Consider the following 13,492-nt stretch of genomic DNA (forward strand, 5'->3'; position numbering starts at 1 on the left):
ATATCAAAATAGTTCCGCAATAAATAAAAATATTTTCTTAACAAAGGATAGTGTGCATGGACTATTCATAAGGTGTCAACCTGCCCCTCAGCCAACTTTGTAATCAAGCGGCTACACAACAGCCAAGCACACTGCTCTGTGGTTCCAATTTTTAAAACCCCTCATCCCAAGGAGTCGAACCACTTCAGACCTGCCTTATGAAGACCATGGAGTGGATTATCCTCAGCCAGCTGCAGTTTGCTCACTGTCCAAGCTTCAGGGTGGATGACGCCATCATCTACCTGCTGCATCGGGCCTTCACCCACCTCTAGACCACGGGAAGTGTTCTTTGACTTCTCCAGTGCTTTCAACAAAATCCAGCTGGCACTGGAAGATGCGGGAGTAGACCATCACCTGGCTGCAGGGCATGAGGCTGCGTGAACATCCAGGGATCAGATATAGAAATAGTAGACTCCTTTAAAAACCTGGGTGTTCACCTCAATAAATTGGACTGGACTCACAATTTAATCGCTGTGTACTAGAAAGGTCAAAGTCGCCTACGCCAATTGTTGCGTCTGAGCAGTCTACCTCTCGGGGAATTAAAACCACCGGTCAATCCCAGGTTCTTTTGATGACATATATGCTGAGTAAGAAGGACCATCAAGACAGAATAGGAATATTATCAAGCTTTACTAAAGCTTTAGGAGACCAGTCCAATTGTTCTTTCATATCGACATCTCGAAATGGTCTAACATTCAAGACAACTTATTGAATACGAAAACAGCCCCCAACCTGTCCAGAAAGGAATGCCTCCCCCTTCTCCAACACTGATAAGATAAGGAGGGGGATGCATCTCTCCCACATTCCAATCCCTCAAGACACTACACAGACATCTGCGGACACAATATGCAAGCATAGAAAGAGTACAAATGGAAAAATACTAGCTGCTTTAAACATGACTATGAATAAAGAAAGAACTCTTAAACATATATGCATTCTCAACACTTAAGGAGACCGAGGTCCTTCGGGGTGTACGGGTCACTCCTGCGCACTTTTTACGACACTTTGGTGACTTCTGCGGTGTTCTATGCTGTCGTTTGCTGGGGTGAGGGCAGCAAAGGTCAGAGACAGGAACAGACTTCATGAACTGATTAAGAGAGCTGGCTCCGTCCTAGGCTGCCCACTAGACGGCATTGGGAATGCTGACCAAGTTGACATCCATAATGTCCAATCCTTGTCACTCCATGCACAACACTGAGTAGCTCTTTCAGTATTAGACTTTTACACCCACAGTGCAAGAAGGTCTTTCCTACCCATGGCCATTAGACTTTGCAATGCACTTATGTGATTAGTGTGATTTTTCATGGTGTGCAATACGGATGTTAGTGTTTTTTATATCTTTTTTCTTGAGATGTCCAATAATATCGGCCGATAAATGCTTTAAAATGTAATATCGGAAATTATCGGTATCGTTTTTTGTATTATCTGTATCGTATTTTTATTTTTATTTTATTTTTTTATTTTTTTAAATCAACATAAAAAACACAAGATACACTTACAATTAGTGCACCAACCCAAAAAAACTCCCTCCCCCATTTACACTCATTCACACAAAAGGGTTGTTTCTTTCCGTTATTAATATTCTGGTTCCTACATTATATATCAATATATATCAATACAATCTGCAAGGGATACAGTCCGTAAGCACACATGATTGGTCCACTAATAGTACTAACCTTTAACAGTTAATTTTATTCATTTTCATTAATTACTTGTTTCTATGTAACTGTTTTTATATTGTTTTACTTTCTTTTTTATTCAAGAAAATGTTTTTAATTTATTTATCTTATTTTATTTTATATTTTTTTTAAAAAATGACCTTATCTTCACCATACCTGGTTGTCCAAATTAGGCATAATAATGTGTTAATTCCACGACTGTATTAATCGGTATCGGTCATTGAGATTTGGACAATATCGGATATCGGCAAAAAGCCATTATCGGACATCCCTACTTTTTTCTATACATGTTAGAGAGCAATATGTAGTAATTATTAAATTATTTGTTTCTCATTACGCTCTACTTTACTGCATGTAAAAACCTGCACTGCAACAACGTAATTTCCCCATTGTGAGATACAAAAAAGTCCATCCTAACAGCACATAAGTGTCCTTAATTGCGAATTTGTCAATATAAACAACATCAAATATGTATAGATCCATTATTACTTACACATACAAAGTCTCCCAGGCAGAAGTGTATTAGACAATATCCAGTAACACATGTTTCCGCATCGTTCAAGTTACTGCTTCATAAGCTAAGTCAATGAAATATTGTGGTTTTTGCCAAAAACAATTACCACTCTACTTCAACCCTCAAAGACAACATAAGTCTATTACAGATGGTTATTAATACATTTATCGACTATTGTTATCTGGATAATTTCACTTGATCGAACATGTTCTAACATTCCACACTTCAAAATATTAAAAAAGTATCAATGATACCTGCCAGTGGTGTGCCGTCAGGGCCTAACATAACCAGAAAATCATAATTAAAGATAAAAGTATTTTTTTATTTACTTTCCCTAAATATCTAAAAGTATGCATATTCTCTTCATGTCATATTATGCTCCTTCCAGTGCTGTTGTTTTTAGTGTAGAGTTTGTATCCAATCAGAATTCAGCTCGCTTATGTTGCCATGCTGTACCAAATCTGCCCGGGGCCTTCAGAATCAACAATGCGGGCGTCTGTGCACTGAAAGTGAACGGGCACATACAGTTGATAGGTAATTGCAATAGCCAATCAGATCACAAGGTGTTGACAGTAGCCTACCCAAGTAGCCTGATGTTAACGAGACTGTGATTGGATACTCACTTGTCATTCCAAAGTGAGTATCCAATCACAAGTTTCAATTTAGCAGGAAGTGTTGAGCCGTAGCCAGAGCAGGATAGCAAAGAAGGAGAACAACATGTTGATTAGGTGGCAGATAGATATTTGCAAGGCCATTTTCAAGAAGGATATTTAAAGCGAAACTACATCTTGTGAGACGATGTCGGCCAACTAGCTCAGCTGTTCTGGCGATGAAATGGGGAAATGCTCAACATTTCCACTCGAATAAGCCGACTACGAGGGGTACCACTGGCTTATACGGCGTCCAATGGGTGCTACATTCTAATTTTGCTTTTATTTTCTTTTATTTCACTTTGTTGTCTGTGAAACACTTTGAGTCTGCCTTGTGTATGAAAAGCGCTATACAAATAAAGTTGCCTTGCCTTGCCTACAAATTGTGAGTTTAAATATTTTTATTTTTTCACTTTTAATATGTTTTTTTGCAAGTGCAATTTTGACAGTACCACTGTAAGCTTTGCGTACTCACAGACATACACTCTGGAAGCCAGTTGTGCAGGGTTAAACGAAGGTTGAATGTTTTTCCGGTTTTCACTCGTATATTTGTCCAGACTTTCCAGTCTCGCCAGTCCTCCTCCTCCTCCTCCTCCTCCAGCACCCGGCCGCTCACGGTTAAAGACAACTGATGATTAGATTAACACGTACCACCTGCGCAATCTAATCATCTGCCAGCTGTGTCTCGCCGTCAACACCTGCCACGCCCCCGTCTGATGGCGCTCTGTTTTCAGCACCATGGACAGAGGCGGTGACCTTTACTCCTACAAGCACCTTTCCACAACCACATAAGATATGTTTTAATTGCTGGTGCGTTTTAATTGTTTTTTTTTAAATGCGCCAGAAAATAACCTGTTTTGTACACTATTGTTGTGTTTCAATGTGCAGTAGTGCGTATTTCCTGTATAGTATTACTCCAGTTATGGTATTTGGAGAGGTAATTATTGAAGTTGGACATCACTGAAGGCCTAGGTGGAAAACGCACTGCCCGCCACTGATACCTGCTAATATCGTATTGGATCGAAATCACTATCGGCCAACACTCAAAGCTCAAATATCATCTGTCATATGGAAGTGAAAAGGTTGTGTCAGCACACCGTTTTAATTGTAACAGACACGACCATAAAGGTTTTATATAAATCAATTTGTATCATAATTTGTATTCGATCATCTTGTTGGTCTACCAATCAGGTTCTGACCCCCCACAGAGCAGTTATGTGTTCATGAAGCATACAAATGTGTTATGTCCCTTTTAAGGAAGTACTTGTAAATCTTACCTCATTATGTGGCTGAAAACAACTTGACCACCTCATGCAAGACTTAAGAGCTGATCTCAGGAACCAGATTGTAGACCTGCACAAGACTGGAACGGGCTCCAAGACATTGAACAAGTAATTGAGTGCAGTATTGGCGCAATAATTGATAAATGGATGAAGCTGAACCTACCCCAGCTGACTTTGGGTGGGAGGTGGGGTATCCTGGTACGCTTGCCAGCCAATCACAGGCTGTCATTTTCAGTGAATAGTCTGCAGTGGGTATACTGCTATACAAGCCGTACACTGACTACTTTAAAATGTGTGTATTGAAATTATTAATGTCTCACAGCAGGGGTGTCAAACTCATTTTAGCTCAGGGGCCACACGTGGGCCGGACTATTAACACCACGGCATTAAAACTACAAAATAAAGACAACTTCAGATTGTTTTTTTGGTCCTACTTTGGCCAAAAATAGAACAAACACATTTTGAAAATATTGCAATAAAAATATAGAAAAAAATCCCGGCTGCGGTAAAGTTTAGATCCATGAAGGAAAGAAGAAAGTGAATACATTTTATACTAGGGGTGTAACGGTACGAGTATTTGTATTGAACCGTTTCGGTACGGGGGTTTCGGTTCGGTTCGGAGGTGTACCGAACGAGTTTCCACACGAACATATGAAGTAGCCGCCTAAGCTAAAGTCTTAACAAGCTGCTCTGCTTTCTGCCTCTGTCTCCTACACAGCACCCAGCATTGTCCCACCCACACAACCATCTGATTGGTTACACACAGAGCGGTAACAGCCAATCAGCAGTGTGTATTCAGAGCGCATGTAGTCAGAGCTTAGCGTTTAGCAGGTAAGCATCAGGCAGCGGACTCTCCCCAAATGATAATAAACACCTCCCAGTCAACTACAAAAGTACTAGTAACATCACTATGAGCCCGTTGACGTTCTAGAAATATAAAAGGCAGCTCAGCTCGCTCGCAGTCCTGGCTTGAGATGAGGGCTAATTTGCTTTTAGCGTAACGTTAGCTCATTTTGCGGTGTGTGCGTGTGTGTTACGGACAGCAAAGCCCTGTCTGTTTGTTATTTCACTTCACCTTTTTCTGTGTTGATTGAGCTGTGTTGAAGCAGCAAAAAAGGACATTATGTTAAATGAAGAGTTTCTGTCTCTGATAGTTGATATAATAATGTAACTGCATCATTAAGCCTACATGAACTCCATGGTGTTCAGGGATGAATAGTCTCTCCTATTGCTGTTGTACTATTTTTTCAGCTATAGTTACATTAATCATTAGTAATGGAGCAGCCTAGTTTTCAATGGCAGGGTCCCTGCTATCACATCTTGATAAAAATATAACATTTACATAATACAAATCCACTACAGGATTCCCAAATGCTGCAATAAATTAAGCATGATGAGTTGACTTGAAACTGTTTAATGTTGCACTTTTTATATGTAGAAGAAAAGTTTTGTCATTTTATTTAATCGGAGCAACAACTTGAGGCAGTTTAATGTTGATTAACGTGGACAGAATTATTATAGTGTTCCCAATGTTAAAAGCATAAAGCCATTGTTTACAAATTTGGTAAATAAATCACCAAAAAATGTATATTTTATTGTTTTCTTACTTTAACGAAAATGAACCGAACCGTGACCTCTAAACCGAGGTACGTACCGAACCGAAATTTTTGTGTACCGTTACACCCCTATTTTATACATATGCATTAAAATGTACTTTCTTTTGTATTATTTTTTTTAATGAATGACAACCTTTGTCCAAAACACTATATCGAATGTGAGATATAACAGGATAATGCATACATTTTTCATTTGTTTTCAAAACGGTTACAAAAAAGTGGGACCCCAAAAATGTACTGTGGGACCCCATTTGTATGACTTGATGGGGTCCCTGGAACCCCATTTTGAAAATTCCTAGCGCCAACACTGATGGAGTATTGGTGCATGCTGTGGCCTGCGGGGCCGATTCTAATACTAATCAAATATCTTCCTGGGGGTCGTAGATAATGCATTCGCGGGCCCGTGGGCCTTGACTTTGACACCCCTGTCTTACACCAACTAAGTAGAAAACCTTATTTTTCTGCTTAAGTGACCTGTGCTGTCACTTTTTGTGCCATTGCTTGTCAGTCACATAACAAACAACATTCACAGGCAAAATCATTTACCACAGGAATCAACGTTTTATTTTTTAATTCGATTTCTTCTCATTATTTTCAACATAAATGTTTCATTATTATATAATAATCCTTCATGCCTTCACTCCTTTGCTGCTCCCCTCTAGTCTAGCCTGTAAATACATAGCAGAGACATTTTTTACGTACACAATATGAAAGGGATAACAATTGTCACTGCGGGAATTGGTTTCGAAATTGTATTTATAGTTATACTTTTACTTAAGTGTGGCTTTTAAGAACTTTATTACACGTTTGAATATCGTTCGTATTCCAGTCTGCTTTTGAATGCCTGCACTAAGTCTTTATTGCCACCAGATGGCGCTGCCGCTACTCAGAATGAAGCCACAACACTTTCACTAATTGTAATAACAAAAGTACTTTTATTACCAATCCGTATATTGTTTGATTTTTTACGTGTGATCAGGAGATACACATCTAATTTAATGAGATTTAGAAAAATAATAATAACCATAGACATAATCATGACATTAACACATTTATGTCATCCGCGACGAAAACACAAGCACTTCCGGTTATTGTGTTTGGTTATGTTGGAATGCTACTGCCGCCCAGTGGTGGGAAGAACACATGACAACGTGTTGAATCCTGAAGTGCGGCTGGAATCAAATTCAAGTCATTTATGTCACTACGAGTATTATCACGTATAACTACAACAAACATTGTAATATTTATTTGGAACATGTTGTAGTAAAATGACTTACTCTTAATTATGCTCAACTCGAACTTTACTGACACTGAACTGCAGTCTAAACCATAGACATCTTATAAGTAGACACAGCATCGAGCGCTACCGCCTACAGGCGCTGACGAGACGCGGGGCCGCCATCTTGGGGTGGTGATCCGCTCCACTCAGTGCAATTCATTTGGCAGGAGCAATGAACTGTCAGAGCATTTAATTCATCTTACCTCACTGAATACCACTAGTTTTCACGCTTTTTTTTGTCATACGTGTAGCTATGATAAAGGACACATTTTTTGGCGTGTTTTATTATTCTTAGTTTGCTTAACAGTAATAGAATATTCCTATATGCTATAAGTGACCAGACGTCCGAGATCAAAACTGGGAATATAATCGCAGAGAAGGGGGAAAACAACGGTCAGCTATTTTTAAGTTCAAGAAACAATATGATTAGGTTATATAAAAATGCGTATATCCTACATAAACAATGTATGAATACATTAGATATCTATATATCTTAGACTGTATCTCTGTTGCTGCAGCAGCAGATAGTTTATTCTGTCTTGACACTTTGTATTGATATTTTGTATTACATTCTTCCCTTAAATGATCATGTTTACAGTGATTGTTTTATATGTATTTTTTATGTATGTCACTTTGGATAAAAGCGTCTGCCAAATACTTCAACATAAACATATATAAACACCTGGAAGTCTTTATATCCGCTAAAACCACCAATCTGTTTCACTGGATTCAGAATCAAACCAAATTCTGTTTTACCCAACAATGTTAGTATTTGAATATTGTTACTTGAAGACTTATTACTGGTTACAATGATACTGTTAAGAAAGTATTGTCTTATACTTTGCCTAAAATGAGAATGCATCATAATCAGTGGCGGCTGGTGAATTTTGTTTTAGGTGTCACAATCATTTATTTCAACTTTAAATTATTCAAGTATGACATTTTTAAATTTAATTTAATTTAATTGACAAGCAATTCTATTATGGTCATACTCTTGTTTGCTAGCGGTTACGATGTCAGTACTATTGAAGATCTTTGCTCCTTCTCAACTCTGTGGTAATATTCTTTTCACAAAATACAACTAATAGTACGTTAATGTTAAATCTTACTTGTGAAAAGTAATCCCCCGAGTCCTATTTTCAACAGTCCGCTCATTTGAGCAGGAAAACGCTGAACTTTGTTTTCTACCTGTCAACTGTCAGTTTAGGCTGCTCGCCGGCTCCTCATCACCACTTCAAGATGGCGGCCGAATTTCTCGCGTCACAGCAGCCAATGCTGCGTCTACTTATAAGATGTCTATGACTATACTGCTCTAAAAAAATGCACTGGCCCAGTTGCCTAGGACCCTGCCTGAACCCCTAGCGGTGGTCACAGTGCTGCCTGATCAAAAATGGCACATTAATATTACAACACGTGATCGGAAAAATCACAAACATATTCCATACTGTGCAGTGCTGTCAGCTTGACAGTATCGTAAAACTAATTTAGTAAACTTCTGCAAATTCCAAACTAATGTAAGATGTGTATTGTGTAACGTGTGCATTTTTGTGAGCATCGGCCTTCTAAAACAATTTATTTATCGTATAGTTGATTATGTAATCATGGGAATAACATGGTCAACCTTACGGAAGTCGTCACTTTTTTCAGTAATCAAACAAATTACTGTTCCCTACTTACAATGTCTACTATAACCTTACAACGTGATATTTTGTTGTTGTTGACGAATGAGGCAACCACTTAAGTGATGACTGGTTTAGTTATTTCTAATTAGAAGCACAGTAGGTGTGTTTTTTTTTATTGTGTAGTTTGTTTGTATTGTTTTGTTGTCTACAAACATAAAAACATCAGGGAATAAGTCATTGGACAAAAGAGGACTTTGGGATTGAATGGGAGCAAAAGTAGTGATGTGGCGATCAATCAGCCATTGATCAGTATCAGCCGATTTTCATGAAAAAGTATAGGATTGACATTGTTGCCGACCACAAACACCGACCCGCTCTGGCTTCCACTGTGTTTATTTTTAGTCCTGCAGACCGACAAGCGGCTAGCATCTAATTGTGTGTCTCCATAAACAGTGCAGAGCCGGGGTCAGCAACCCGCGGCTCTAGAGCCACATGCGGCTCTTTAGCGGCGCCCTGGTGGCTCCATTGAGCTTTTTCAAAAATGTATGGAAATAGGAAAAAAATGGGGTGAAATTTTAATTTTAATTTTAATATGGTTTCTGTAGGAGGACAAACACGACACAAACCGTCCTAATTGTTAGAAAGTTTAATATGTTTGTGCTTCACTGATGAGAGTATTTGGTGAGCGCCGTTTTGTCCTACTAATTTCCGCGGCCCTTGAACTCACCGTTGTGTGGACTGTGACTCAACAGTTTGTTTACATGTACAACTTTCTCCGACACTGCCACAGAAAGACGTGTTCTATGCCACTACTTCTTCGTCTCATTTTGTACACCAAACGTTTTATGCTGTGCGTGAATGCACAAAGGTGAGCTTTGTTGATGTTATTGACTTGCGTGGAGTGCTAATCAGGCATATTTGGTCAGTGCATGACTGCAAGCAAATCCATGCTAACATGCTATTTAGGCTAGCTGTATGTACATATTTAATCATTATGCCTTTTGTGTAGGTATACTTGAGCTCATTTAATTTCCTTTACTTATGTCCTCTGTGTATTTAGTTTATTTTAGTTTCATGACCCATTACAGCAGTGTTTTTCAACCACTGTGCGGCACAGTGGTGTAGCGTGAGCTACAGTCTGGTGTGAGATTATGTCATTTCACCTAATTGGGTTAAAATATTTTTTGCAAACAAGTAATTATAGTCTGGAAATAATGTGTTGTTGTTGAGTGGCGGTGCCGTCTAGAGCTCGGCAGAGTAACCGTGTAATACTCTTCCATATCAGTAGGTGGCAGCAGGTAGCTAATTGCTTTGTCGCGATCACAAAATGCAGACGACAGAGGGAGGCAGTGTTCAGGTAAAAAGGTGTCTAATGCTTAAACCAAAAATAAACAGAAGGCGAGTGCCGCTAAGAAAAGGCATTGAAGTTTAGTAGTTTAGGTTAGTTCTATGCAGAATGAAACTACAACTGAACTGGCTACAAAGTAAACAAAAACAGAATGCTGGACAACGGCAAAGACTTACAGTGTCTGGAGCAGAGAAGGCGTTCACAAAGTATATCCGAACCTGAAATGTCAATCAACAATGTCTCCACAAAGAAGGATTGCAGCAACGTAAATATTCTTGATTGCTAAAACAAAGCAGGTGTGGGGAAGAGCGCTCAGGGAAGAAATTAAACTGCTACAGGAAAATACCAACAAAACAGGCAAAGCCACCAAAAGACAAGAACTAAAACACGACACACAGGAAAACACAAAAAAACTCTAAATAAGTTGCGGCGGGATGTGACAGCTCGTGACAGTACTTTGAGACGAGCTATAGTGATGCATGCTTAGTTATGGTTTGAATTAATATCCAACACTTGCGAGAACAACTTTTGACTGTCAATATCGACTGCTCAGTTTAATTTTTAATGTTTTCTGCTGGTGGTGTGCCTCCGCATTTTGTCAATGAAAAAAATGTGCCTTGGCTCAAAAAAGGTTGAAAAACACTGCATTACAGTATCTGTATGTAATATTGGCTACATTTCTGATAGTTGTTTGTGCGCCATATTGTTCCAGACCACAGCAAACATTACCCAGCTTGCAAAGATTGTAATAAATCCATTAGAAGAGGACGGCCTGCCGTTTCCTTTAACCTGGACACATACATCTATACCTTTTGGCCATTCTAAGACAGTCATTTCCAGGAGTTGTCTCACCCTCTGAAAAGTTTTACGAATGTTTTCTAACGTTGTAAAAACGTGTATGTGGAAGTCGCTTCCTAGCAGCTCCACTGTAGACACGGCACAAGAGCCAAGCGTGCAGGTTAAACAACGTTTTTAATGTTTTTAACAAGCTTTTACAAAATGTCTTTCGGCATGTCGTGACGCTGCCGTCACTCCCAATCCTCTTCCCCTCCCTGCTCCCGGCTGCTTACTGTTAAAGACAACAGATGATTAGATTAACACGTACCACCTGTGAAATCTAATCACTTGCCAGCTGTGTCTCGCCCATACTTGCCAACCTTGAGACCTCCGATACCGGGTGGCGGGTGGTGGCGGGGTGGGGTGGGGGGTGGGGGCGTGGTCAGGGTGGGGCGTGGTTGGGGCGTGGTTAAGGGCGTGGTTAATAGGGGAGTAGTATATTTACAGCTAGAATTCACCAACTCAAGTATTTCATATATATATATATATATATATATATATATATATATATATATATATATATATATATATATATGTATGAAATACTTGACTTTCAGTGAATTCTAGCTATATATATATATATATATATATATATATATATATATATATATATATATATATATATATATATATATATATATATATATATACATATTTTTATTTTTATTTTTTTTTATTATACATATAAATAAAATAAATACTTGAATTTCAGTGTTCCGGAGGCTATCCAGTAGATGGCAGTATTGTCCTGTTTAACTTCTCCGTTCATGACTGAGTCTGTTCTACAAAATGTACAGGCAACATAATTACATACCCCTTCCCCTTCGAACTGTCCTGGATGAACTGAAATTCTTGTTTCCATTCGTTTTGGAACTTGCAAGCGTATTTCTTCAACTTGCTCGTCGACGGCGTCGCCATGTCTGTAACTTCCTCATTCTTCTGCTTCGTCTCCTTGTTGTGTGCGCAGTTGTGCACTCTACTCTCTAAAAGCCGTAGATGTTATGACGTCATTGGGCAGGCAAGCTGTTTATATTGTGGGAAAGCGGACGTGAGAACAGGCTGTCCCCACTCAGGTCCGCATTGAGCTGGAGGGGGCGTGGCCTCCAGCTCCGGCTGAATACCGGGAGTTTGTCGGGAGAAAATTTCTGTCGTGAGGTTATCGGGAGAGGCGCTGAATACCGGGTCTCCCGGTAAAAACGGGAGGGTTGGCAAGTATGGTCTCGCCGTCCCACAGCCGCCCCTAGCTGATGGTGCTCCCCCTTCGACACCATTGCCAGAGGCGGTGACCTTTGCTCCTGCAGGGCGCTGCCGCACTTCCCTCCACAGTTTAGAATAAATATTACATTTCAGCATTTCTGTCAAGGAAATAGTGGGAATAGCCACGCTTCAGCAGGCCAAACAAAATTAAATTTGGCCAGATTTTGGCCGACTTTAGGCATCCCTGGGCTACACATTTATCCCACTAGACTTACCTTCACAAACCACCACAACCGCTGAGGAGGAAAACCAATGAGCGACGTTCCCGCAGTCCATCAGCGCAGACTCCGATCCATCGCAGTCTGAGAAGAAACGCCACACGGCTTCTTTGTTGGGAAGATGGCAGGCTTCGGTTGAGAGGGCGGCGCCACACCCCAACTGTCTGCACACCACAGAAGCTTGCTTCAGATCCCAGGATGACGACTCTGCGCCCAGCGCCCTCATCTGGTTTTTATGATGCACATGCAGTTTTCCAGCACAGGAGATGCTCCCATTGCGTCGGGGCTGTCCGTCATCCAACATCACATCTAAATCATCTACAAAGCAGAGAGTAAACTGATCGGTAGAGTTTGAGTTGACATGTTTGCTAAGTATCCTCCTACCTGAGATGCTAAGAGAGAGACCGTGGCTCGCAGAGGAGAAATTCTGCCCAAAAACAAAGTTGTGATAGACACAAGTGTAGTTTCCAGCATGCGGCGCGTGTGCAATTGGAAACACAAAGCGGGCAGAGTGATTGACAGCCGGCTGCCTGCGGCTGAGAGTCTGATTGAGGCTATTAAAGTTCAGGCTGAAGTGACCGTCGGGGTACCATGGCTCCACGGAACACTTGATGGTGAAGCTGTAGCCCCTGATGAGCTTCACGTCCCGGTGCTTCTCACCCGTGTAGCCGGAGAACAAGGTGATTTTAGGCCGAGGCAGGACGTCTGCAAAGAAACATGGGACCTTGTCATATCGTTAAAAAAAACGGGTGTGGTTGTCAAAGCAGTTACAACAATGACATCTGTGAGTGGGGCTAACCTCCAGCAGCTCTCCACCCCAGATCCCACCTCACTCCTACCCACTTCTCTAAAGTGGGCTGGCTCAAGGTGGAGGACAGAGTAAAACAACTTGCACTGAGCCTAGTCTATAAAATCCGCTACACCTCCCTGATACCGAAGTACATGTCAAACTACTTCCTTAACGTAAATGACCGCCATAACCACAACACCAGGGGGAGCTCCACTAACCACGTTAAACCCAGATTCCGAACTAACAAAGGTCTTAACTCATTCTCTTTCTATGCCACATCAATGTGGAATGCGCTCCCAAAAGGTATAAAAGAAAGGGCATCTCTATCCTCCTTCAAAACCGCAATAAAAGTTCACCTCC

At 40.4% G+C, this 13,492-nt stretch overlaps 1 protein-coding gene across 2 annotated transcripts in view; it reads right to left on the reverse strand.

Annotated features, from left to right (window-relative positions):
- Positions 1–10,983: 10,983 nt before the first annotated feature.
- The window catches only part of LOC133633614 (scavenger receptor cysteine-rich type 1 protein M130-like), a 28,082-nt gene continuing 25,573 nt past the window's right edge, over positions 10,984–13,492 (reverse strand). For both annotated transcript variants that reach the window (XM_062026196.1, XM_062026195.1), the window contains 3 exons: positions 12,727–13,047; positions 12,340–12,660; positions 10,984–11,099 (listed from right to left, as the gene is read on the reverse strand). In XM_062026196.1, coding sequence (XP_061882180.1) covers positions 11,059–11,099; positions 12,340–12,660; positions 12,727–13,047 — 683 coding nt within the window. In that variant the 3' untranslated portion in view covers positions 10,984–11,058. The remainder of the gene's footprint in view (positions 11,100–12,339; positions 12,661–12,726; positions 13,048–13,492) is intronic.

Source organism: Entelurus aequoreus, linkage group LG18 (genome assembly GCF_033978785.1).
Source record: "Entelurus aequoreus isolate RoL-2023_Sb linkage group LG18, RoL_Eaeq_v1.1, whole genome shotgun sequence".
NCBI lineage: Eukaryota > Metazoa > Chordata > Actinopteri > Syngnathiformes > Syngnathidae > Entelurus > Entelurus aequoreus.